Below are 26,365 nucleotides of genomic sequence, written 5' to 3' on the forward strand. Positions count from 1 at the left end.
CTGGGCAATTTATAAAGAAAAGAGATTTAATTGGCTCGCAGTTCCACATTGCTGGGGAGGCCTCAGAAAACTTACAATCATGGTGGAAGAGGAAGAGACATGACTTCACGGCGGCAGGTGAGAGACTGAGCAAGAGTAGGGAAAACTGCCTTATAAAACCATCAGATCTTCTGAGAACTCACTATCACGAGAAAAGCATGGGGGAAAAAACCCGTTCATGATTCAGTCACCTTCCACCTGGTCCCTCCCTTGACACATGGGAATTACAAGGATTATAATTCCAGATGAGATTTGGGTGGGGACACAGAGCCAAACCATATTAACAAGGAATGTTCTGAAAGAAAGGAAAATTGTAAGGTGGTAGAAAGTTTAGTTATCCAAATCGAAGCAGGGTCTACTTGTGGGCACTTTATTTTAGAAAATAATCGCTTCTTATTTATTATCACAGGCTTTCTACCATAATATTTCACAAATGGCAAACACTTCAGAAGTTTATAATAAAAAAGGTGACTTTTTAGACTAGCTTAATGAGTAGTCTAGCCTTTCTCTTGTAAATGTCAAACTTACATAATTGAGTTTTGCTAGCTTCCTTATATTGTTTATGGCGTGACATGTTGTTTATACATTCTGTCATTACAAAACATTAAATAGATTTGTCAACAAGTTGTGGCAAACGAATTATAATTTAATCTCTTTGTGAATTTTATTATGTAGAGGAGGAAAAATTGGATGTTTTCCTCCTTGTTGATTGGCACGTAGAACACTCCATGCCCTGCTCCAATGCCTGTCATCATTTAAAGAAAAAAAGGAAAAAAGCACACAGAACAAAGATAGGATTCTGTGTCTGTTGAATGAAAAATAAGAATTGTTTTATTCTATATACTTCACATAATTTTAAGATCATATGCATTTATTTAAAAGTTAAGAAAGTATGTTAGTGATCTGAGATATTTTGAAGTAAATAGAATTATATTAGGTTATTTTTTGCAACAATTTTGTTAAGTAAAAGGAATTTTAAGGTTTTTATTTGTAACATTGGTTTTTATATGGTATTAACATTTCTGAAATTGACTTATATATCCTGTATAGCACCGTAAACATTTATTTTAAAACAAATCAGTAAAAAGTAGCATAGAATCCTTTCCAAATCATGGTAAGTGAGCATGTTTTTAAAACTCTTTGTTTATACCTTCAAGGGAGGGAGATAAAAGATTGATTGATAATGTGCATACATAAGTATGCCTTATAACCAAATGTAGAAGTGTATGTGAGCTGTGGAGTACTCCTCCCCAAAATCTGTTAAAACATAACTTGAAATCTGGTTTTAAACCTGAAAGTGGTTTTGAGAATTTATTATTATTAATACAATGGATTCCGCATTGGATGTTTCCAAAGGCATTAAGTATTTTTGTAATTGTTATTAATGACCATTGGTAAGCTGTTGATGATTAAATTTTGACTCTAATAGCTTCAGGTTGTTTGTCATATACTATATTTAATATATATATTATATATACTATATTTAATATATATAATATTTTCTATTATATATAGAAAATATGTTGAAATCATTTTGTGAAGGCATTTTATGATAAAAAGAAAATGTATCTTACAGTGCTTTTATCATTTCTTCTTGCATCTTTTGTAAGGAGTCCAGAAGGAGGGGAAGTGTGATATCATAATACTTACCTATATGTAACTTTGTTCTTTCCATGTATTCACTCAATATTCCAGTTCACAAGGCTCTATGTCAAGGACTCTGTTTTGCCAAATACTGAATTCCCAGTGTGTAGCACAGTGCCTAGTAGTGTTCAGCTAATAATATTCATTGAATGAAAGGAAGGAAGGAATGAAGGGAAAAAAGGAAGGTGAGAGGAAGGAACTATCTGTTCTTATCTTTCTTATACTTCTCCAGACATGTCCCATATTTTAAGGTTTGTCTTCTCCACAAAGCCTCCTCTGAGTACCCTTGTCTTTATTGATATCTCAAACATAGACCTAAAAATTTAACATTATTTACAAACTTTCTTGGTTTCTTGGTTTTACAGTTTTATGTGCACTGTTGTTTCAATTTGGTATAAGCTTCTTGAAGATGAAAAGGATCATATATCTGTACTTTTTTGTGTTTTACTTTGACCTTTATTCACCATTTAGTATCCTATATGCCTCCTTCTTGGCAACCTTTGTGTTAAGGATGGGCAAATCAACAGTACCTTGCATAAAGCTAAGCACATAGTATGTGTTCAATAAAATTTTGTTATTTATAAAATGTGTGAAATAACAAAACAGTAGTAATTCAGTTTTCATGTAGTGAAGATAAAATTTATTTCTTTTACTAACGTTCTTCAATTTTTTTTTTAGGGAAGGAAACTGAAAAGGCCAAGGAACGATACGACAAAGCAACAATGAAACTTCATATGTTGCACAATCAGTATGTATTGGCGTTGAAAGGGGCACAGCTCCATCAAAATCAGTATTATGATATCACACTTCCCCTCCTTCTGGACTCCTTACAAAAGATGCAAGAAGAAATGATAAAAGCACTGTAAGATACATTTTCTTTTTATCATAAAATGCCTTCACAAAATGATTTCAACATATTTTCTCTCTAGTTTAGGTGTTGCTTCGTAAGTTTTATTATTGACCCACTCCAATGGGTATTTCAGACCTTGATTCTTCTTGATTTTCACTTTTGATGTCCCTTCAGTTTGTGCTTATCCCCTAAACCTTCTAGCTAGCTTCCAAAATGGTCCTTCTTTTGTATGTTTTTGTTTTGTTCCCTTAGCTGGAAATTTAAATGAAAAAAAAAATTATAAGTTGAAAAGTGTTTGGAAGTGAGTATCTGCCTCCAGAGAGTTGGGTATTTAAATCTTGAACAACTGAAAAGGCTCAAGGAAGAGATTTTTTTGAAGGTTTATTTGTCAGCTTCTTGTTCTTTCTTCTGTAAAAGATTAAAATCAACAAATGTTTATTGAAGTTTTACATATGCAAAACACATTACCTGATGCTTAGGGATATAGAGATGAGCAGACCACAGTTCTTGCCTTCCCGATCTAACAATATACTTTAATTAGTAAGTCAAATGCACACATGTTTATCATACACACTGATACAAAATGACAGAAAAAAAAAGTCATCCTTTGGTAGACCCTATCTCCTTGCTTAGTTGTTTTAGTGCCTTCCAAATGACTAAATTCAATTTTCTTTCACTGAAAATTGCGTAGGGGAATTCTTCAATGTTCGAGTTGCTGTGAACTATGTGTAGGGTTGAAGAATGGTGTAGTAATGAAAGAGAGAAAAGAAGTAAATGGTTGGTTATCTCTCAGGTGGAGATAAAGTTCACAAATAAGTAGTGAAGTATGAGAAAAGGAACTTGGACCAGTTTAATGCAGGTTCTTGCATTGTAGTTACTTTATCTGTAATTACATAAATTAGCATATAAGCTCTTAGGTTTAGCATATTTTGAAATGTAAATTGATATGAAAAATTATTATGAGCATTTTTCAGGTTATGGTACAAGAGGAAGCCTGTATATTACATAAATTAACCCATTTATGCCAGAGGTTGCAAATTTTTTTGTGTGAACATTTTTTGTGTGAAAAATCAGACCTTAGCAATAACCTTGAGCAGCAGGATATAAATAACTCCCATAAGCTTAGCGTTCCAACAATGGAACACTAGTCATAAATGGGTTAATAGATTCCAAAGTAACTGTTAAAGGTAAAATGATAACTTCTAAAACAAAGCATTTCGTGTATACACTACATTGCACTTTGCAAAGCAGTTTCATGTGCATTTACTCACTTGTTCCTTACAGTATCCTATAGAATGAGGAAGTACAGGTTATATCCACGGTTTATCTTTGACAGACAAGTAAGAATGGACCCAGAATCACAAAGCTAAGAGGTGGCAGATCTGGAACTTGAAGCTTGAAGTCTTCTGACTAATCCTGCACTCTCTGTGAGAGGAATGTAATGTTTTGAAGAATGTACCCTTAAAATTCCTGTGTACCCAGAATCTCAGAATGTGACCTTATTTGGAAATAGGGTCTTTGCAGATGTAATTAGTCAAGGATCTCAAGATGAAATCATTCTGGATTTAGAGTAGGCCCTAAATCCAATGACTGGAGTCCTTGTAAGAAGATGAGAGGAAGGACACAGACACACAGAAGGCCTTGTAAAGACAGAGGCAGAGATTGGCATTGTTTTCTTTGAAGGGCTCGCTGGTGCTATAACAGATTTAGTACAACTAGCTATCACTGTGTTAGATTATTCGGTTTACATACAAATATTTCAGGTTAGGGATAATATTTCTTGGGCTATTGACTTCCACAGCCTCTGAAATTAGAAGAGCAAATATGTCTTTGCTGCCTTCCAGACTCTGCTTGACTTTTACTTCTCTTCGTGTGAAAATAAAGATAATTAGATAGTATATACTTGTGTGTAGGTAAGACTAAATTTTAGGTGATCCTCCATATTCACATAAGATAAAGTGTTTTTAGTTAATTTGAATATGTAAACTTTTTTGTGTTGATAAAATAGTGAAATGTCTACTTAAATATTTGATTCATAAATTTACTTATCTCTAAAGTACGTGCTTTTGATTTAGAAATATTTCCTTTCCTACTTCCATTTATTAATAGACATTTTTAAACTGTTCACATGAATTTTCAAGAATAGTATCTTCATCATCACTGGAATTTTTTTTTGAGACATATAATAGTTTGCCATGGTATGTTATTTGTACTTTGTAATACATTATTTTAGATTTAGAATTTAAAAATTCCAAGCATGATTATATCACCTCAGTTGAATCTCATGGAACAAATACCCATTCATGTAATATTAGGAGATTTTTTTCATTTTTCCTCCCCATTTGTATTAAAGGTGAATGTTATGATCTCCACTGTCTTGCTTTAAAAGAGTTATTTAGATAGGCTCATTTACATGAACAACATTCAGTACTTTTACTTATGGGATTATAATCCCAGAGATATTAACTAAATCTGTATTAAATTTTTCTGCCTCCCCTTTTCGTTAAATTGTGTCTGTCAGGTGATTTCTCTAATTATTTGAAACTAGCATTGCCTGAAACAGTTTAAATCTCATTTTTTAAACCTAAATGATATTTTCCTATTTAAAATAAAGTAATTGAGAGAATACCTCACAATAAGGGAGCTTGTAAGGATTAGTTTTTTATAAGTAATTATTGTGGAAAAGAAAAACAAACCATGCTTTATATTTATTTCAGCATATGCTGGATAAGCTTGTCTGTCTGCACTTGTTGTTGACAGTGACCTATGGCATATTTTTACAGTATATCATTTTTAAGTAGGAAGCTGGTCTTTGCAATGGAATAGTTTTTTCCTTTTTGCATTTATTAGACCAGGCTAATAATTTTGATGACATTTTTGCTACTGATTGGAGGTCAAGAGAAGAAATTTAGATGTCTTTCAAGGTATAGAACCAGTTCAACTAGGTATACAAAAAAGAGCAGAGGCCCAGAGAAGCAGAGAAGAACCAGACAGGTAGAGCATGTGAGGAAGTAGCAGACACTGGAAAGGAACATTAAAGAGTCAGGAGTTGATCAGAGTTCCATGTTATACAACCCAAATTTATATGAGAATATTTAGACACAGAAAGTTATCATCTCTGGCCCTACATTTTGGACATATCACATACATGTTTGCAAAAGTAATGCTTTACTCTAGATCATTTGTAATTATTGTATGATAACAAATATAAATTGCTAATCTGTACATTTGTATAATCCCCCCACTTTCCTCTCCAGGTGTGAAATAAGGTGGTACAGGAAACAACCATCTGTATATTTTGATGTTATATTTCTTATGCTTATTGTTCTGAATCCTTTTTGAGATGGTACTTCTCTTGATAAAACTTTAAAATGCTGCAAAATTTTATTTTTGTTTTCAGCAAAGGTATATTTGATGAATACAGCCAGATAACCAGTCTTGTCACAGAGGAGATAGTGAATGTCCATAAAGAGATTCAAATGTCGGTTGAACAGATAGATCCTAGTACAGAATACAATAATTTCATAGATGTTCACAGGTATGACATGTTTATTCCTCTTTAAGGATTTATGACAGTGTTATTTTTCATTCATATAGTAACCGCAGATAAAAATAAGAAATATTTAAGATCTTATTAAGACATATAATATTTCAGATTAATTTGTCTGCTTTTAATTTTAAAAGTTCTTTGTCAATGATGATAACTATATAATGTATAGTTTTTTATATGTAAAAATATGTTAGTTGTTAATCCATATTTAATCCATGCTTAAATCCATGAAATTATATTTTCTTTTTAACACTTATATAATAGTACCATGACTTTATATGTATATTAAACTTTATGATGCACCAAATACTTTTCCATGGCATCTTATTTTATACTTACTACAATTGTGGCAGGAATAAAGCAGGTTAATATCTGAATTCTGCAAAAAAGGAAACTAAGTCTCAAGTTAACACAATTTTGAAACCTAGGATTTAGTTTGATTTATACTGTGTTTACTTTGTTAACATAATTTTGGATAAAAACAAATATTTTGCCTTTGTTGTATATGAAGATGTATTATGATACTGTATTTACAATGATCAAAATTTTTTGGCATGCTTTACTAGAACAACGGCTGATAAAGAACAAGAAATAGAGTTTGATACTTCCTTATTGGAAGAAAATGAAAATCTTCAGGCAAATGAGATCATGTGGAATAATTTAACAGCAGAAAATTTGCAAGTAATGTAAGTATTTACAAAATACGAACAACTTAAATACTAGTATTATTGCTTTATAGTTTTACTGTATCAGATTTAAAATTTCAATTATTTTTACAAGTAATGAAAAGTAAATTTTGGGGGTCAGAGTGACATGTTTTGAGAAATATGTTAATTTTACTCATTTTCATCACTACTTTTGGTAATTCTGAATATCAAAGTTTTGTGTGATGTTACATTCATTTGCCCAATTGTTGCTAGTATTTGACATTAGAATAATGCTTTATGCTTTTCCAAATTTATATATATTTTTAAATTGCATTTCATCCTCACAATTTATGAGAAGAACCATTTTGGAAATTAGGTTGTTTACTGTTAGAGATAAGAGCGTTATTGATGTCAGAGCGCTTAGTACAAAAAATTGACTTTTAATTGAATTATTTTCTCTTGAAGCAGGGATGTCTTCTGTTATATGCTATTAAATCAGTTCCTTCTTCACTTTGTTGTTTTTGTTGTATAAAATATTAAAGGAATTTTGAGAAATCTCAATGCGTTTTTAGTTCTTTTCAAACATTAAAAGCAATTAGTAGTACATTTTTGAATTTAGAAAACATAAGGTGCTCTACTTCTAAATATTTAACTTATCTCCTGATTTTGTTCGGGAGCAACACAAGGAAATATATTTGTTAACAAATATTGCATGTGTTTTTCTTTCTGCCAGAACCACAGCTATAAGTGATTATGCACTCATTGCTCCTCAATGTTAGACATGTTATATCATATCACCTGTTGGAAGTTTACCTGAAATGGCTCAGCCAAATATCCCTACCTAATATAATTAAACAATCTTCTTTCTATTGTTCAGTAACGTGGTAGTGGTACAGGTAATTAGCTAAGGTGGGAAACTCGGACTGGCTCTTGGAAAGGGGTTAGGAATCTTTTTTTTTTTAATTTTATTTCATTTTATTTTTGAGATGAGGTCTCACTTTGTTGCCCAGGCTGGAGTGCAGTGGTGTGATCTTGGCTCACTGCAACCTCTGCCTCCCAGTTCAAACAATTCTCAGGCCTCAGCCTCCCCAGTAGCTGGGATTACAGGCATATACCACCATGCCTGGCTAATTTTTGTGTTTTTTGTAGAGATGGGGTTTGCCCTGCTGGCTAGGCTAATCTCAAATTCCTGACTTCAAGTGATTCACCTGCCTTGGCCTGCCAGAGTCCTGGGATTATAGACATGAGCCACTGTGCCCAGCCAGGTGTTTGGAATCTTTAAAGCTGGCTAGATAGGATTGAAGAAACTAACAAATATTTGTCCGCGAATCATGTGTACAAGATGAAGGCTTAATAATTATGGTATACTGACTACTGATGAGAGCAGTGAAGGCATGGGAGTACCCTGCATTACAGAGTTTTTCCTAGCAGCCTTATTGGGATTTTTGAAGCTGTTCCTAAGTTTTTCATGCCCTACACAGGAGTCGCACTTTGACTAGGTTTCTGACCATTGATATTTAAAATGTCAGCTATCTCTAAACCAGTAGTCCTTGCCCTGGGTGATTTTACACTCCAGGGGACATTTGACAGTATCTGGAGACATTAGCTATAGATGCTGCTAAACATTCTACAGTGCACAGGACAGCCTCCCAAACAAAGAATTACCTGGTGAAAATATCAGTAGTGTTGAGGTTGAGAGACTCTGCTCTAAACAATAGAGTTGAATGTATGGTACAAAATAGATAGCAGAGTTTCTCAATTCTTGTGCAGTGAGACATTCCATTTCTCAATTCACGTGCTGCTGGTGAAGGAATATCACATAGATTATTCCTGTTTTTTTGTGTTACATTGCTCCCAAATAACTTACTAATTTATTCATCCAGTATATTTACTATAAATCTAAGGTTGTAAGGGTTAATACCTTCAAGGAGGTTACACTGAAATTGATTAATATGTTTTAATAAACACCAAAAACAGTGAGTATGTAGATATTGGAATATAATGTGGTAAAATTAAAAATAGCTACCTGTTATAAGCTTATGTAAAATTAGAGATTTTGTGACCAAAGAAGGATTTGTTTTATAGCTTTCTAGGGTATAATGAGAGCAAAATTAGTTATGCTCATAAATCATTGTTTCTTAATTATGGTGGTGAAGCAGTAAACAAAAATGCAATAAATTAAAGGTAATAAATCTTTGATAATGTGATAGAAGTTTTAATTGCTCACATTATACTGAGATAAAACTTCAGTTACATTTCATTGAACAGTATCTGTATTCAGGATATGAGTTTAAGATTAGGGTTTCTTCAAGAATTTTATTCCCAGAGAATTATTCAGTGTCTCTGTTGGCACTTTCAAATAAATATAAGGTAATTCCATTAAAACTGTATGTATTTTTTGAATGTAATATAAGACTTAGGAAAATCTTTCTTCCTTTTTTTTTTTTTAACTTAGTAGTGCTTTAAGTTAAACATCTTTTCTTTCCTGAAGGCATTAATATTGTTAATTTAGTTGTAGATTGTATTGTAATATTATTCTAATAGAAGTGAAAGAAACAAATGAACAGTTAGTTCCTGGAAAAAGAAATACAAATTACCAATAGTACTTGGAAAAGATAGTCTTCATTGGCAATTAAATATAAATTAAAAAGAATTAGGCTATTTCACTTACCAGATTAGCAAAGATTAAATAATTGGATAATACCCAGTGTTATATAACATACAGATATATAAGCGCTCTTATAAAATGTCTCTACATATGTAAGTTGGTGTATAATTTGGCAAATTATGTTTGTGAAACTGGACAGATTACTTATCCCCTCTGTTATGGAAATCTAACACTATGACATGTACCTGATAAAGTTACCACCTTTACCCATCTGAATATGTACCACAAAGCATTTTATTGTAATCTCATTATTTATATATCAACCGTATTTATCAAAGTCTAAATACATAGGAGAGTTAAACTCAATTATTCGTAGGATTATCTCCTATTTATAGGAAAAATTTTTGGATGGTGTCTTACCATGTGGTCAAAGGCTGTTTCTCAGCTTCAGGTAACTTCTAGTACTGGGCACCTGAGGCTGTGCACTTCCCATCACACATGCGTTTAGGCTACATTATTTTTGGGCTTAAATCTGAGGTTGCTTTCTTTGTTTCTATTATATATAACATAGTCTCTCTCCTTCCCTACCAACACCTGTCTCCCATCTGCCTCTTTTTTTTGCATCTACCTTCTTTGCCAAATGCTGAAAGGGTTTTTGCGCTTAATTTATTTTTAATCATCTATTTATTAAAATTATATATGCAAATATTTCATCTCATCTAGTTACTATTTAAATGAATAATTTGGGACTCAGTAATTTTAGTTTATCAAATTACTTGAAAAATTCAAGTCTATACAATTTTGAACATTAGAAGAATATATTTAAGTGTCTGTTTTGTGCTTTTTGTCATTATGGACAGATGAGTCATCTAATGGTGACCTATTGCAAACTTAAATGGAGTTTTGAATCAACACGTCAGTAGGCTAAGTATGACAAATTAAAGATAGCAGGTTATTCCAAAATAATATAAGCATTAACTTGTCTGCAAAAGAAGGAATTTTGATTAATTTTAATAAAATGGTAAAGAATTAAGGTCCTGTTTAGTTATTTTGTTGACTCTGTTTTCTGATTTCAAGTGAGGTCTCTTTATTATAAGTTGTTATTGCCTATCAGTAGTGGATATATTTGAATACCGTGATTATGTGAAATGTATAGTCTTATATTCTAAAGCAAAATCTAGTCTCAGGCCTTAGGATTTCAAGTACATTTTAAAAAATTTAAAATCAGAACATATTTAGCTTTTCTAATAGAATATAAATAGGATCTCTTAATTGAAGAATGGCAATTCTCTATGTGGAAAAGTGATTCTCTTGGTTCTTATAGGGCATGAGTCAGCAAACTATAGCCCATGAGGCAAATCCAGCTAGTTGCCTATTTTTGTGCAGCCCACGAGCTAAGAATGCTGCTTGCATTTTAAATGGTTGGAGAAAAATCAAAGGAAGAATTATATTTTGTGACAAACAAAAATTATGTGATATTTAAATATCAGAGTACATAAATAAAGTTTTATTGGAACACAGCCATGCTCATTCATTTACCTGCTGTCTATGAGTGATTTCCCGCTACAGTGGCAGAGCCAGACAGTTGTGACAGAGACCATATGTGGCACACTCATCACTTCACACTGCTGCTTGGCACTATGCAAATCACAGTGACACAGTTATAACTCAACAGCATTTCGAGTGCCACACATATCAATGTACTGTGGCATCTTATTTTTATTATCAGTTCATGCCTGTAGTGTCAAAAGAAGAAGAGAAAATGGATTTAAAATGTGACACTTTTAAGGCACAGCAGAGTGTGGATTATTTTGTTATTGAATTAGATGAAGAAACATTGTGTTTATTATGCCATTGCACCATGCCTGCTAAGCATTGAATATACTTAATTAAAATCTTACGCTCATGGATTGATACTGGTATTTGGCAGTACCAGTCTATGTACTGTACAAATATGAAAGACTTAAAATCTTATTAAATGTCTGCATTAATAGCTGAACATTTACAGTTGATTTTGATTGTAAACACTAACTTTGAACTGCAGTGATAGGGGAAGTATTATGGCCATCAAAAGATTTTCATTCTTCTCATTAGGAGACTGGCATTACAATAACATGTACCCAATTATGACTATATTTTGAATTTGCCAACAAAATATTTGTGAATATTTGTTTTCTCTTTTGTTATATAAATACTTATATACTATGCTTGATTTTGCCTCTTGGTGGCAAAGTCTAAAATATTTGCTCTCTGTGCTTTTATCAGAAAATGGTTGCTGACTCCTGTTGTAGAGGATACCAGTTTAACCCATCCAACTCTCTGAATCAACCTTGTACTGAATGGGGTGTCAAATACTCCACTACTTCATCTCTTACATAGAACCTTGCTTTTACCAAATCTGTTTTGGGCTGTTCATGTTTGCAGTATTAGCTCAAGTTTGGTCTCTGGTTGAACATATACAATATTAGAATTTTCTCAGGCTGTGTTAGGGGAATACTTTAGGAGTGAGTTGGAAAGATTTGGAAAAATGTAAAATATTGAAGTCAGGTGACATGTTGGAAGGACTGTTTGATTAAGGGAAACAAAGTTGTAGGGAAGAAAGCAGATGGATTTTTTGGATTGGAGATGGAGTAAGTGGGTATTAGGAGGTGACTATAACAGAAACTTGTAACTTTTGCTTGGTTGTAGAAGCCGTCTTCTGTTTACTCTTGAGAAAAGCTCATAAAGATTTGTGTCACGGTATAGAATGTCATCCATAAAAATGCTATGCTCTTGCAATTATATTTTAAGAAAGAGATGGCAAGAAATAGTTTATATTTTCAATTTATGTTGCAGCAATAGAGAAAAAGAGATATCAGAAAAGTTACCTCAGGCAACTATAAATTCCATTTTTTTAATTAACTCAAATATCACACTTAAAGTTACAGCATTGCAAATTTCATGTAAGAAATAAAAGTTAAGATGAATTGTTTGTCAAGTCATAATTTTTTTGGAAGTTGGAAGTTTGGTCCCTTTAAGAGTGTTGTAGGATTTAGATCATGACATCCAATGATTATGATATAAAAAGTGTTGGATAAGTATTAGAAACTTTTTGTTATCCATAAGAAAGGTTTTAGGACTTTGTATCTGTCACCCAGGCTGGAGTGCAGTGGTGCAATCTCTGCTCACTGCAGCCTCCGCCTCCTGGGCTCAAGTGATCCTCCAGGCTGGAGTGCAGTGGTGCAATCTCTGCTCACCACAACCTCTGCCTCCCAGTTTCAAGTGATTTTCCTACCTCAGCTTTCTGAGTAGTTGAGACTATGGGCGTGCACCACTATGCTTGGCTAATTTTTTTGTGTTTTTAGTAGAGATGAGGTTTCACCATGTTGGCCAGGCTGGTCTCGAACTCCTGACATCAAGTGATCCCCCCGCCACAGCCTCCCAAAGTGCTGTGATTACAGGCGTGAGCCAACATGCTGGGCTGCCTTTGTATCGTTTAATACAATTAAATCTTTAAAAATTACCTAACTAAAGCATGCAGATGATAAAATCTGTAAAATCTTACAAAAAGATAATAATAAAAATTAAACTTTTCCTTTCTTCTTTTTGTCGACCACCATCACTACCTTCCAGGTTTAACTCATGAAAAAAGTGTATGTGTTTTTCTAGAATGTGTATACAAGCATATACATGTGTATGAGTTGTTTTCTTCTGTGTAAGTAGGAATTATTTCATGCATATTCCTTTGCATCATCCTCTTTCTTGACATGTATTAAATCTTCTTAACGTGTACAGTGTTTTACTACTTGTATGTAATGTAATTTCTTTAGTTTTGTTTTTTATTGATGGGCATTTAGGTTATTTCCAGTTTTTTCCATTGCCAGAGTTGGTGCTAGGTTTTGTGGGACTCCAAGCTTATAAAATTGGAGTGTGTGGAGCATCTTTAAGAAAATCTATACAAACTTACAAATACAAAATTAAGTATAGAGTCTTGGAAGGGATCATGCAAGTGAGGCACCTGAGAATTAAGCATCATTAGCATCACATTACCTTTGTTTATTGTGATTATACAATAAACATTCTTGTATTTTTATCTTTGTACACTTTCTAAAGCATATATGTAGGATAAATTCTAGGATGTGTAATTACTAAGACAGGATATTAGTTGCTAAGGATGTAGATTCAGGATTTAAGCTGCCTGGGCTCTATTATCAGCTTTTCCCACTTACCAGCTCTGTGACCTTGGACAAGAGCCTTAACCTCTCTGCCTCAGTTTTTCATATGTAAATGGAGATTATAAGGGTGTTGTAAGAATTATATAAATTTAAGTGCTTATTTATAAAGTACTTAAAACTATGCGTGGTACTCAATAAATGTTAAGTATTGTGTCATTTTGTGAATTTTTTCCAGGCAGAGTCGTTTTATGACTTTTAACTGCTTTGCATTATAATATTTAATTTAAAAATGTAAAGAATAAGCCATTTGAACTGTTACTATTTTTTACGTTATTTTGTTTTATTTAAGTTCCAGATACGTGTGCAGTACATGCAGGTTTGTTATATATAACGTGTGCCATGGTGGTTTGCTACATCTATCGACCCATCACCGGCTGTTGTCTCGCATGCATTAGCTGCGTATCCTAATGCTCTCCCTCACCCTGCCGGCCCTCCCCTAAGAGGCCCCAGTATGTGTGGTTCCCCTCCCTGTATCTGTGTTCTCGTTTGAACTGTTACTATTATATTTGTATATGAAACATGTAATAACATGATGGTGAATATTGTACCTTGAAATTTATGAACTCTTCTTACATTTATTATGTCATCTATACATGAACTGTAATTACTGAAATGTTTTTCTCTTCACTTAATTTACACACTACAGGATTTGTTTTTTTTTTAAAGGGGATAATGGTAAGAAAGAGTAAATACTTTCCATATATATATATAATATATATATATGGCAAGAGAGATAAAAAATATATATATCTATATATTTGAGATGAAGTCTTGCTCTGTTACCTGGGCTGGAGTGCAGTGGCACAATCTTGGGTCACTGCAACCTCTGCCTCTCAGGTTAAAGCGATTCTCCTGCCTCAGCCTCCTGAGTAGCTGGGATTACAGGTGCCTGCCACCACACCCAGCTAATTTTTGTATTTGTAGTAGAGATGAGGTTTCACCATGTTGGCCAGGCTGGTGTCAAACTCCTGACCTCAAGTGATCCGCCCCCCGTCAACCTCCCAGAGTGCTGGGGTTCCAGGTGTGAGTTACTGCTCCTGGCCTCCCTGTATAATTTTATTCTTCTAAATCATTTGTCTTTTCTTATTTGATGTCTGTCTGGTAGAATGTAAGTTTCCTGAGGGCAAACTTGTTTATTGTTGTATCCCTACTGAGTACCAGAGTGTCTGACAGAAGGAATGTGCTTAATAAACACTTGTTTAAATGAATGACTGAAGATTTGAGAAGAGAGGTGAATGGAAAATTAACCAGGAAGAGAATGAGAATAAGGTAAATGTGCAGGGAAAAGAAGCAAAGGATAGAACGGAGCAAAGTGATAAGGAGAGAAAAGGCGTTTTATTAAATTCAGGTTTGATGTAGCATGGTCAAGGCAGTGATAAGAAGCTGTTTGTTTTTTCTGTTCTCTCCAGACTTGGGTGACAGAAAGTGGTTGGGACAGATTCTGAGGTAGGGCTCTGTGTTCTAAACTTTCATTTGAATTAAATGAGATTATATGTAAGGCAGAGTTTGATAAATGACAAAACATTATGTGTTATTTACTTATTTATAATTATTTAATAAGGAAGTTGGAGCCAGTGGTTGAAATGTAGCTTTCTTGAGAATGATCTTAAATGTTAATACAGTAATTCTTCTTTTTCTGATAGTCAGAATATGAACTATTCCATGTAAGCGAATTCAGTCAATAACTGAAGCTTGTATCTCCATGGTACTCAAAAACATAATTTTACTAGATTTGATACAAATCTTTTATGAATATATATATATGATTAAAGAAAAATGTTCAATCTGACCTTTCTCTGATGACTCTCAATCATTATTATAAGTATTATTGCTTTTATTTTGCTTTAATATCAAATGCTGTCAGAGACTTACTGAAGTTTATTATGTTGTTTCACTCTAAATAAAAATGAAACAATCTTTATTGCTGTATTTACCATTCTTCTGATTATGTACGATAGTTTTTCTGCCTCTCTTTATATTACTTATTATTTAATGATTCTAAAAAATCTATTCTTGTTATAAGAGATTCAAACAATATTGATATATATGGAGTAAACTATGAAAGACTTCTTTGGACTTAAATCACTCCCTACTCCAATCCCACACCTCTGAGAGTTTGGATAAAACTTTGGTTTGTAGTTGTCTGTTTCTTATCCTATATACTCACATATAAACGCATACCACATAAATACATGTATATTGTATTAGTCTGTTTGCACTGTATTAGTCTGTTTTCATGCTGCTGATGAAGACTTCTGAGCCTGGGAAGGAAAAGAGGTTTAATGGACTTACAGTTCCACATAGCTGGAGAGGCCTCACAATCATAGCAGAAGGCAAGGAGGAGCAAGTCCCATTTTACATGGATGGCAGGAGGCAAAAAGAGTTTCTGCAGGGGAACTCTTCGTTTTAAAACCATCAGATCTCATGAGATTTATTCACTATTGTGAGAAGAGCATGAGCAAGACCTGTCCCCATGATTCAGTTACCTCCCACTGGGTTCCTCTGGCAACTTGTGGGAATTGTGGGAGTTACAATTCGAGATGAGATTTGGGTGGGGACATAGCCAAACCACATCACACTGTCATACAAATTACCATAGGCTGGATGGCTGAAACAACAGAAATTTACTTCTCATAGATACAGAGGCTGGGAAGTCCAAGATCAAGATGTCAACTGATTTGGGTTACTTATGAGGGCTCTTTTCCTGACTTGTAGATAGGTAATTCTTGCTGTGTCCTCAGGTGACGTCTTCTTTGTGTATGTGAGGAGAGAGGAGAGGTAGTGAGTTCTGTGCTGTTTCTTCTTCTAAGGGCTCTAATCCCATTATGAAGGTCCCACCTTCATGACTTCATCTATTCCTAATTACCTCCTAGAGGCTTCATCTCCAGATACCATTATATTGGAGGTTAGGGCCCCAACAGATGAATTTTGGGGTCACAATTCAGTTCATGGAACATATGCATGTATATGTATTTTAATATAATTAGAACAATGCTATATGTATTCTGCTACATCTTGCCTTTTAATTTAAAATTATATCTTAGAAAAACCTTATATATGTGTGCCTAATTCTTTTTTGGTGACTGTATGCTATACTAGGGCATTCAAAGATTTTTGTAGTTTTTTGCTTTATAATCAATATTGCAACAAATATTTTTGTATGGACAGACTTTGTGCATATTATACAAGTGTTTTGGTACGACACATTTTTAGATGGTCAAATAATTTTCTAATTTAAAATTTGAGAGACAGTTCCAAGATGACCCCTGAAAAATTTGTGCCAATTTTTTCACATCAGTGTTGTATAATTGTTTCCATTTAAAAAAAATTGTTATTACTGGGTATTCCAAGTATTTATCATGCTTGTCAATTTTAGTAGGTGAAAAATAACTTATTATTATAGTCAATCAAGTTGTAATAATGTCATATGCTTATTGATCATTTAATTTTTTCATGGTGAACTTCCGTTGTGTTTTTTTGTCCATTTTCATATTAGTTTGTCTTTTTTCTAAGAGTTTTACTGCACAAAAAGGGCTCTTTCTGGTAATTTGCACTGCATATATTTCTTCAGTCTGAATTTTGCTTTTGACTTTATGATCTCTTTAAGTTCAAATAAATTTACATTTGTATAGAGTTAGATTATTTAATATTTTCTGTTTTATCTTTTGGGTTTCATATCTTGCTTTGAAAAGCTGAAGATAAAAATTTTAAAGTGATATGATAACCATGTATGTTTTTGTGGTAGAAATATTTCCATTAAGGACTCAATGCATTTTATGCAAACATAAATTATCTGGTTTGTGAGTGCATATTAATGTATGTGTTAAATTGTCTTTAATTCTATACAGAAAATACTCCTAAAGTATTATTACAATATGTGAAAATAGAAATAGCTTACCATAAATTTAAAATGACAAATAACTGAGCCTCACTTTCATTTCTTTAAAATAATAGTATGTATTTCAGAAGACTGTTGTGAAGAGTAAATGAGATAGCACCTGCAAATACTACTACTTATCATTTACTCAATATCTCCCCAAGTTGTTTTCTTCTCTTTTCTTTACCTACTTCTCTTTTTCTTTTTGGTGAAATAAGACTCTAGACCAGTATTGCCCAAGTACTTACTGTGATTATTGAAATATTCTTTTTTCCACCATCCAGTAAGGTCCCAGTAACTACATTTCTGTTTAGCATCTGAAATGAGCTGAAATTTTACTTTAGTTTAAATCAAATTATATGTGGCTACCGTTTTGGACTTGCAACATAAGATGTATGAATACTTTTTTGATATGTATAAAGTGAACGTAATTTGTTGATTGATATTGAGAATACTGTCTATTCTAGGTTGAAAACCTTAGCAGAAGAACTTATGCAAACACAGCAGATGCTTTTAAACAAGGAGGAGGCTGTTTTGGAGTTAGAGAAGAGAATTGAAGAATCTTCTGAGACTTGTGAGAAGAAGTCTGAGTGAGTAAAAGGGAAACAATTTGAAGGAAGAATGTTTAATTGTAGTTTTACAAAAATATTTTAGTTACATGGCAGTATGGACATAACATTTCTAGAAACAGAAACTTTCATTTTAAGTGTAAAATTTTGTATAGTTAATTTCTAGGATTCTGGAAAAATGATTCTGTGGTTTTAAAAAATATAGTGTCCTTGGGAAAAATGATTATGTGTTTTTGTAAATGTAGCATCCTAATCGTATGTCTTAATGTTTTAACAGTTTGAACTATTTTTCGAAAATTCATTGTTAAAGCTGTCTTTACTTTCTTACATCCATTTTCACCAGACCCATTGCAAATTCCTGTTAAGAAAGTGGCAGACCAATAATACCTATAAATAGGCTCTACTGTGTTAAAAGGAAGCAGACTGATTAGAAAACAGATAAAAATCACTCAGTGATTAGCTGTGCTGTTTTGTCTTGCTGATTTCTGGATTTGTAAATATCTTCCTAGGTCCACAGACTTTACTTGTGTTGGTATACTCTTCTTTTACTGACTTCATTATGCTTTCTACTGCTTAAGAATTTAAATTTTAATCTAAACTTCAAGTTTCTAATCTGCCTTTATTAATTGCATCTACAACAGTGGTTGCTGGTGTGGTTTCTGTAATCCTGACTAGACTTTACATATTTCTTGCTGTTATACTCTCACATATTCTTTGATTTATCTAGACTCTCAAGGAATTCGTGATATATAGGATTTCTCTGGTTTGTACCTGCTCTTTCTGCACAGCTTTTCATATATCCTTCACTTATTTCGGATCTCTGATTACTAATCTCCCTCATCATAGTGAGCAGATGAACATCCACATCCCGGAAAGAAATTAGAAACATTGGATGACATTTTTCTTCTTTTCTGAGATTAGAGTTCCAAACCCACCCAAATTTGTACTCATTCTCTTTCCTTACTTCAGTAGAGGAACTGTTCTTTGTCCTAAGTTCATTTCTTATGCCTGTTTTTTTTGTTTTTTTGGTATTTTATTATTTCTACTTTCACAGGTTTTACATAATTTATGTATTATGTTCACCTTCCCTTCCCAACTGGGTCCTTGTGCTCACTTTTTAAATATACTTAAATGTTGACTCCGAAAAGCAATCTCCACCTCCCTACCCACCCCAGATAATCCTTGTTTAAATCTCCATATTTTTTCCCAAGTACTATTTTTGCTTTCTGTTTTCTTAGTTCAAACTTGTTCCAAGAGTGATTATGCTCACTCATTTCCTCAGTTCCCACTTAGTTTTCAAAGTCTGGCTTTTTGCCCTATCGCTATGGAAATGGGTAGCTCTAAGATCACAATGACGTCTACATTGCTAGCTAAATTTAGAAACTATCTTACTTGACCTCTTAATAGTATCTGAATTTAGTGATTTCATTTGTTTTCTTTTCCCTTGGCCTTTGGAACTCAAAATTCCAGATCTTACTCCTCTCTTTCTGGCCACTCCATTGCAAACCCATTCTCCTCCATTCAGCCAATCCATTTTAGAATTATGGAAGGCATGGCCCTAGGCTCTCTCACTCCTCTCTCTGAACTTTTTCCCTCAGTGATCTCCTGAAAATGACCCATTTTTTACTCTCTCAGATTTATTTTCTGAACTCTGTGGCCATGTAACCAATTGCCTCCTTGACATGCCTTTTTGAATGTCTTAGAAGTATCCTAAATTCCCCATATCCAAAGGCTGAATTAAAAATCTTCATACAACCCAACCACATTCAACCTAACCTAGTGCACTCTTAGTATTCTTTATTTCAGTGAATGGCAACATCATCTATTCTATTATACCACATCAAATTTTAGAGGGCTACTTTTCTCATTTATACTATAGCTGTTATAACTTGGTGTTAAATTTTTGTCTTGGTCAGTTTGGTCTGCTATAACAATGTACCATAGACTAGATTACTTAATAAAGAGCAGAATTTATTTCTCACAGTTCTGGAGGCTGTAAGTATGAAATCAGGGTGCCAGCATGATTGGGTTCTTTTGAGGACCCTCTTCCAGACTGCAGACTGCTATCTTCTCATTGTATCCTCACATGGCAGAAAGAGGGTAAGAGCTCCCCAGGATCTCTTTTATAATGGCATTAATCCCATTGATAAGGGCTCTATCTTCATGACTTAATTACCTTCCAAAGGCCCCCACCTCCTAATACCTAGTAGGTGAAAAATAACTTATTATATAGTTAGTCAAGTTGTAATAATGTCTTGACTGTTTAACCGAACTCTTGTTAACCTTTGTTAACATGGAGTTTTTATTGTTAGAATCAAGGTATAATCTTGAAAATGTTAAGTATATTTATATGACTAAAGAGTTACTGCCCATTGATAAGGGCTCTGTCTTCGTGACTTAATTACCTTCCAAAGGCCCCCACCTCCTAATACCATTGTATTAGGGGTTTTCAACATTTGAATTTTGGCAGCATACAAACATTCAGTCCATTGAAACATTAAATGGGAATCAATGAGCCCTTTAAAGGCGAGAACAGAAAAATTTGAGTTACTCTGATCATTCCTTTACAAAATCTGCAAATTTTTAGTATTGCATTAACAGAAGATTTTATTTGAATGATAAGATAAAACATCACCCATTGCACATATAAAACTAAACGAAAGAATTAACTTTTGCTTTTCTGTGTTTGTGGATAAATCTCTTCACATGTATAGAAGACCCATTGCACATATAAAACTAAACAAAAGAATTAACTTTTGCTTTTCTGTGTTTGTGGATAAATCTCTTCACATGTTTATAGATGACCAAGTGGTTCTACTTTTTATAATTTTGCAAAAGCACACACTATAAATTGACTCCTATTTTAAAATTTAGTGGATATAAAGAAAGAAAATTGAAAGTGCTAACCCTCTCACCAGAATGTCTGGCTGTAAGTTGTTGGAGGAGATGATCTTTAAGGGCTCCTTAATCTAGAAGTTATGAGATTATTTGAATTTTTACATATTTTCTTGACTCAAATCTTTGCCTTTCTTTTTATCTGCATAATGGATGTATAATCCATGTTCCTCTATCTGTTTATATTTATCAGGATATGAGAATGGATATAAGAGAGGAGCCTTGAAGGGTAGAGGATATATGGAAAGTAATATTTCTTGAGGTTTTACTTTGTGTTACATATTACTCTGGATATTTTATATATACACACATATATAAACATATATATAATGTATGTTATATGTACATTATATATATGTATGTTAACTCATTGAATGTTATCTTTCTGTGCCTGTTGTATAGTAGCCTGTGTTTTACGTTCAGGTCTTTGAGAGTTTAGATAACTTACCTACAATCACATACATAGTAAATGGTAGAAAACACATGAATTGCTGACTCCATAGCTTTTCTCTTTTTGATCATATCATTTGCTTGATCTTATGATTTTAACTGCATTCTTTAGAGAATAAGTTAGCAGGGGTAAGTATGCCAAGCTTTTCAGGGGATGAGACCTGTTTAACCGAACTCTTGTTAACCTTTGTTAGCGTGGAGTTTTTATTGTTAGAATCAAGGTATAATCTTGAAAATGTTAAGTATGTTTATATGACTAAAGAGTTACTGCTAAATTTCATTAAATGCAGACATTGGTAGGGTTGAAGTTTGCCTTTGAATTATATGTTAACATATTTTGTTAAACACATACTCTGAAAGGGATTCCAGGGCAAATGTTTGCATTTTAATTTCTTAATATTTCTTGAACATTTCCTTTTATTATGTACATGTGTGTATATCTACACATATGTTTAAATATGCATATATAATTAAAAGCAATTTTTATCTAGTTTTAATAATAAACTTACGTTATCTTTACTTCTCAACACTTTGTTAGTTTCATGTACTGTGTTACTTGAAAGTAAAAAAAAAAGACTACATTTCTTCCCAAATGTCAAAAATAGTCTATGTTAGATATTTGCATTCTTAAATTATTTTTAAATTAATGGAATTATATTGAGTGTTTACTTAATAAAAATAACAGCATTTGTCGTATCAAAATATGAGACTAAAACCAAATTTTTATAATTTGAATTTAATATATCCATGTCTCTAAGACGTCTAATAACAGTGAAAAAATAAATTATATGATAAATCATTTGATAGCTTTGATTCCTATAATTGAATAATATGAAGTGAAAAATAAACTTCAAGAATGGCTTTTATGTGATTTTTAAATTGACACATTAGCAAAAACAGAGTTCAAGCTTATGTGAGTAATGCAGGTCTTAGCTGAAATGTAGCTGTCGCAGAATTTTGTTTAAAAAATATAGAATGAAAGGAAAACCAACCATTTGAAATTTTTGTAAAAAAATTGTAATGTATTAAATACACTAAATATGCTAAATTAAATACATTTGGTGTACTTGGTGTATTTAGTGTATTTAATACACTAAAATTTTGTATTGTATAATATACACTAAATATACTTTAATCCAACACAGAGTATCAGTCTAGTATATATACCTTCACTCATTACTTCTAAAGCCTGTTTATTCAAATGGAAATAATACCAATCTTTTCCTGTTTTGTGGTCCTTGACTTTTGTATTAGAAAAAAGTTATGGGAAAAAATACCAAGCATATGTCATTGATGATTTGGTGGCATAAAGAGCTAGTGATGTTACTGCTGGTTTCAATGCTTGGTTTGATTTACAAAAAGTAAAATGATTATTTAATTTTGTATTGTCTTAACCTGTTTTATACCATTATCACTTAGTATTTAAAAATACCTTATATATTATAAAATCATAGAGCCATGCAGAATCTTAAGAGATCATTTGATTTAGCCTCACTGCCTTTCAAATAATGTGACATTTTGAGGTCCAGAAATTTTAAGAGACTTGCGAAGTGTCACATCTAGCTTCTGGTAAAGGTAAGACTTAATAATCTAGAAAAGTGTTCTAGTTTTGAAATTCAGGAACCTTTCTTTTTTTCCTTTGGCTCAGAGTTTTTGAATTATGCGATTTTAAAAAAATGTGCTATGTAAATAGGGAATTCATTCAACAATGTTGATTGTGCATCTACCAGATGCTGTGACTGCAGTGAGAGGTAAGACACGTATGGTCACATGGCTCATGAAACTTACACTTTTGTGGAGGAAACCAATACAAAATTAAAACCATTACCAGTTATGATCATTGCTATGAAATAAGGGTTCAGATAGAGTAACGGAGGAACAGCTACTTAAGAAAGATGATCAGAGGTCTCCTAGGAGATGGGCAGAAGATACCCTGCATGTGAAGAATGCATGGAAAGAGTGTTCAGAGATAGGAAGTAGCACATGCAAGGGTCCTGGAAGCTTCCACGTTTTAAATTTATTTATGGCCTCCTATGCATCTTGTACTAAATAATCATACATTTACTATAATGTCTACTTACTGAGGTATGTATTGCATATTTGCTCAGTGGTATTATAAACATAACATAATTGTATAATATTTTACATAGTGAGACCAGCAATACATTTTTTTCAGTAATTACTGAACAAAAGGAACATGTTCATATATGAGAGATTATGTCATGGATAAAGGCTGAAATGGGATTAATTGGAAGAAGTGAATTTTTCTAATTGATTTCATGATCAGACATGTTGATTTTTAAATGTTAGGACTAGAGGCATACACCCCCTACAAGACTCATTATCCTTAAAAACCACTAAAAATCAAAACGAGGAAATTTATATTTTAATCTTATTCTTGGTATTACGATATTGTCTAACTGATTGCCAGCATGGTACAATACAGTAGAAACTTTCAAGTCCTGAAGGGGAATAAAAAGGACCTTCCTCCAAAACAGATTATTTAGTTAAGAGCTTAAGACATATGATAGGATAAAAATCTCACCTCAGTTAGTATAACCACTATGGAAAACATTTGGAGGTACCTGAAAAAACTAAAAATAGAGCTACCATGCCATCCAGGAATCTCACTGCTAGGTATATACTCCAAAGAAGGGAAGTCAATATATCTAAGAGATATTTACACTCCCATGTTTATTGCAGCACTATTCACAATAGTCAAGAGTCGGAAGCAACCTAAGTGTCCATCAACAGACAAAGGAAATGTGGTACCTGTACAAAATGGACTACTATTCAGCCATTAAAAAAAGAATGAGATCCTGTCATTGTCAACATGGATGGCACTGGAGGTCCTTATGTGAAGCATTATGTGAAGTGAAATAAGCCAGGCACAGAAAGACAAACTTTGCATGTTCTCGCTTATTTGTAGGAGCTAAAAATTAAAACATTTGAACTCCTGCAGATAGAGAGTAGAAGGTTGGTTACCAGAGGCTGGGAAGGGTAGTGGGAAGTGCTGGGCAAATGAATGAGACCTATTCTATTGTTGTGCTATTTGATAGCACAACAGGGTAACTGTAGTAAATATACATTTAAAAATAACCAGAAGAGTATAATAGGATAGTTTGTAACACAAAGGATAAATGCTTGAGGTGATGGATACCCCCTTTACCCTGATGTGATTATAACACATCACGTGCTTTTATCAAAATATCTCATGTACTTCATAAATATATATACCTATTATATACCTACAAAAATAAAAAATGAAGAAATTTCCTCACCTCACCAGAGGAAGCATGATGTAGCAGCGGTGATACATATTTTTTAAATAATTTTTTCATTTTGAAATCATTATGGATTGACATTTAGTTGTTAGGAATAATACAGAGAGATCCCGTGTATCCTATATTCAGTTTCCCTCAATGGTAGCATCTTGTAAAACCATAAAATAATATCACAACCCAGATACTGACATTGATACAGTTAAGATACAGAGCACTTCCATCACTGTAAGGATCTCTCATGTTGTACTTTCATAGCCACACTTCCTTCAGTCCATCTAGCTCCTTACTAACCCCTAAAAACCATTAGTCTGGTTTTTCAAGAATGTTATATAAATGGAGTCATGTTGTATGTAACCTTTTGGCATTGGCTTTTTACTCAGCATAATTCTTCAGAGATCCATCCAGCTACTTTCATTCCTTTTTACTGTTGAGTAGTACAGTGTTCCATGGTATGTGTATCAGTTTCTTTTTTTTTTATTTCTTTTTATTTTTTTATTTTTTATGTGTATCAGTTTCTTAGGGCTGCTGTAATAAAATACTGCACAGTGGGCAGCTTAAAGCAACATAATTTTATTTATTAAATTTATTCTCTCTCAGTTCTGGAAGGTAAAAGTATGTAATGAGGTGTTGGCAGTGTTGATTCCTTCTGAGAACTCCAAAGGAGAATCTGTTTCATGCCTGTCTCTTAGCTTCTGGTAATGGCTGACAATCCTTGACATTCTTGGTTTGTAGAAGCTTTACTCTAGTCTCTGCCTGTGTCTCCATATGATCCTCTGCCTGTGTGTCTCTTCTCTGTATCCAGATTTTCCTCTTCTTATAAGGGCAACAGTCTTTTCCATTAATGGCCTATCCTACTAAGATAAGATGATCTCATCTTAACTACATCTGAAACTACCCTGTTTCCAAATGAGGTCACATTCTGAGTTTTCAGGCATTAGGACTTGAGCATATCTTCCTGGGGGATACAATGCAACCCCTAACAGTATGGATATACCACAATTTGTCTAATCGTTCATGCTTTGAAGGACATCTGGTTTGTTTCTAGTTTGGGGCTACTACAAATAAAGGTCTCCAAACATTTATGTATAGGTTTTTATGTGAACATAAGTTATAATTTTTCTGGGGTAACTGCCTAGGATCACAGTTGCTAATTGTATGGTAATTGCATTAGTTTAGTTTGTACTATTACACGTTTCCACCAGCAATGTGTGAGTGATCCCGTTTTTTTTCTCATCCTTGCCAGCATTTGGTATTGTCACTTTTTCACTATGTTATATTTGAGCCATTCTAAAAGATGTGTAGTGATATCTCGTTGTTTTAATATGCATTTCCCTAATGAATGATATTCTGGAACATCTTTTCAATGTGCTGGTTTGTCATTGGTGTATCCTGTTTTAGTGAAACACCTGTTTAACTCTTTTGCGCATTTTCTAATTGGATGTTTGCTTGTTTTGTTTTGTTTACTCTTGCACTCTTTATATATTCTAGACCTTTATATTCTAGTTCTTCATATATTCTATTTCTTTGATATTTCTCCCAGTCTGTGCCTTGTCTTTTCATCTTCTCAAGAGACAGGGTCTTTCATAGAACAAAAAAGAAGTCCATTTTAGGCTGGTCTGAAGGTAGTGGATAACTCAATTGATTGTTCAGTCAGTTATAGATTGAGCTCCTTGTTTTACTCCTTCTCCCATTCTCACTACTGCACTTGACTAGCATTTAAAAAAAAAGTCCATTTTAT

At 33.2% G+C, this 26,365-nt stretch overlaps 1 protein-coding gene across 1 annotated transcript in view; it reads left to right on the top strand.

Annotated features, from left to right (window-relative positions):
* Window positions 1-26,365, top strand: part of FER (fer (fps/fes related) tyrosine kinase) — a 435,538-nt gene that overhangs the window by 119,373 nt on the left and 289,800 nt on the right. The window contains exons 6-9 of the mRNA XM_011949316.1: window positions 2,362-2,545; window positions 5,934-6,071; window positions 6,650-6,769; window positions 17,897-18,019. Of these exons, the coding sequence (XP_011804706.1) occupies window positions 2,362-2,545; window positions 5,934-6,071; window positions 6,650-6,769; window positions 17,897-18,019 (565 nt within the window). The remainder of the gene's footprint in view (window positions 1-2,361; window positions 2,546-5,933; window positions 6,072-6,649; window positions 6,770-17,896; window positions 18,020-26,365) is intronic.

The sequence above is a fragment of the Colobus angolensis genome, unplaced genomic scaffold (assembly GCF_000951035.1).
Source record: "Colobus angolensis palliatus isolate OR3802 unplaced genomic scaffold, Cang.pa_1.0 Scaffold298, whole genome shotgun sequence".
Classification (NCBI taxonomy): domain Eukaryota; kingdom Metazoa; phylum Chordata; class Mammalia; order Primates; family Cercopithecidae; genus Colobus; species Colobus angolensis.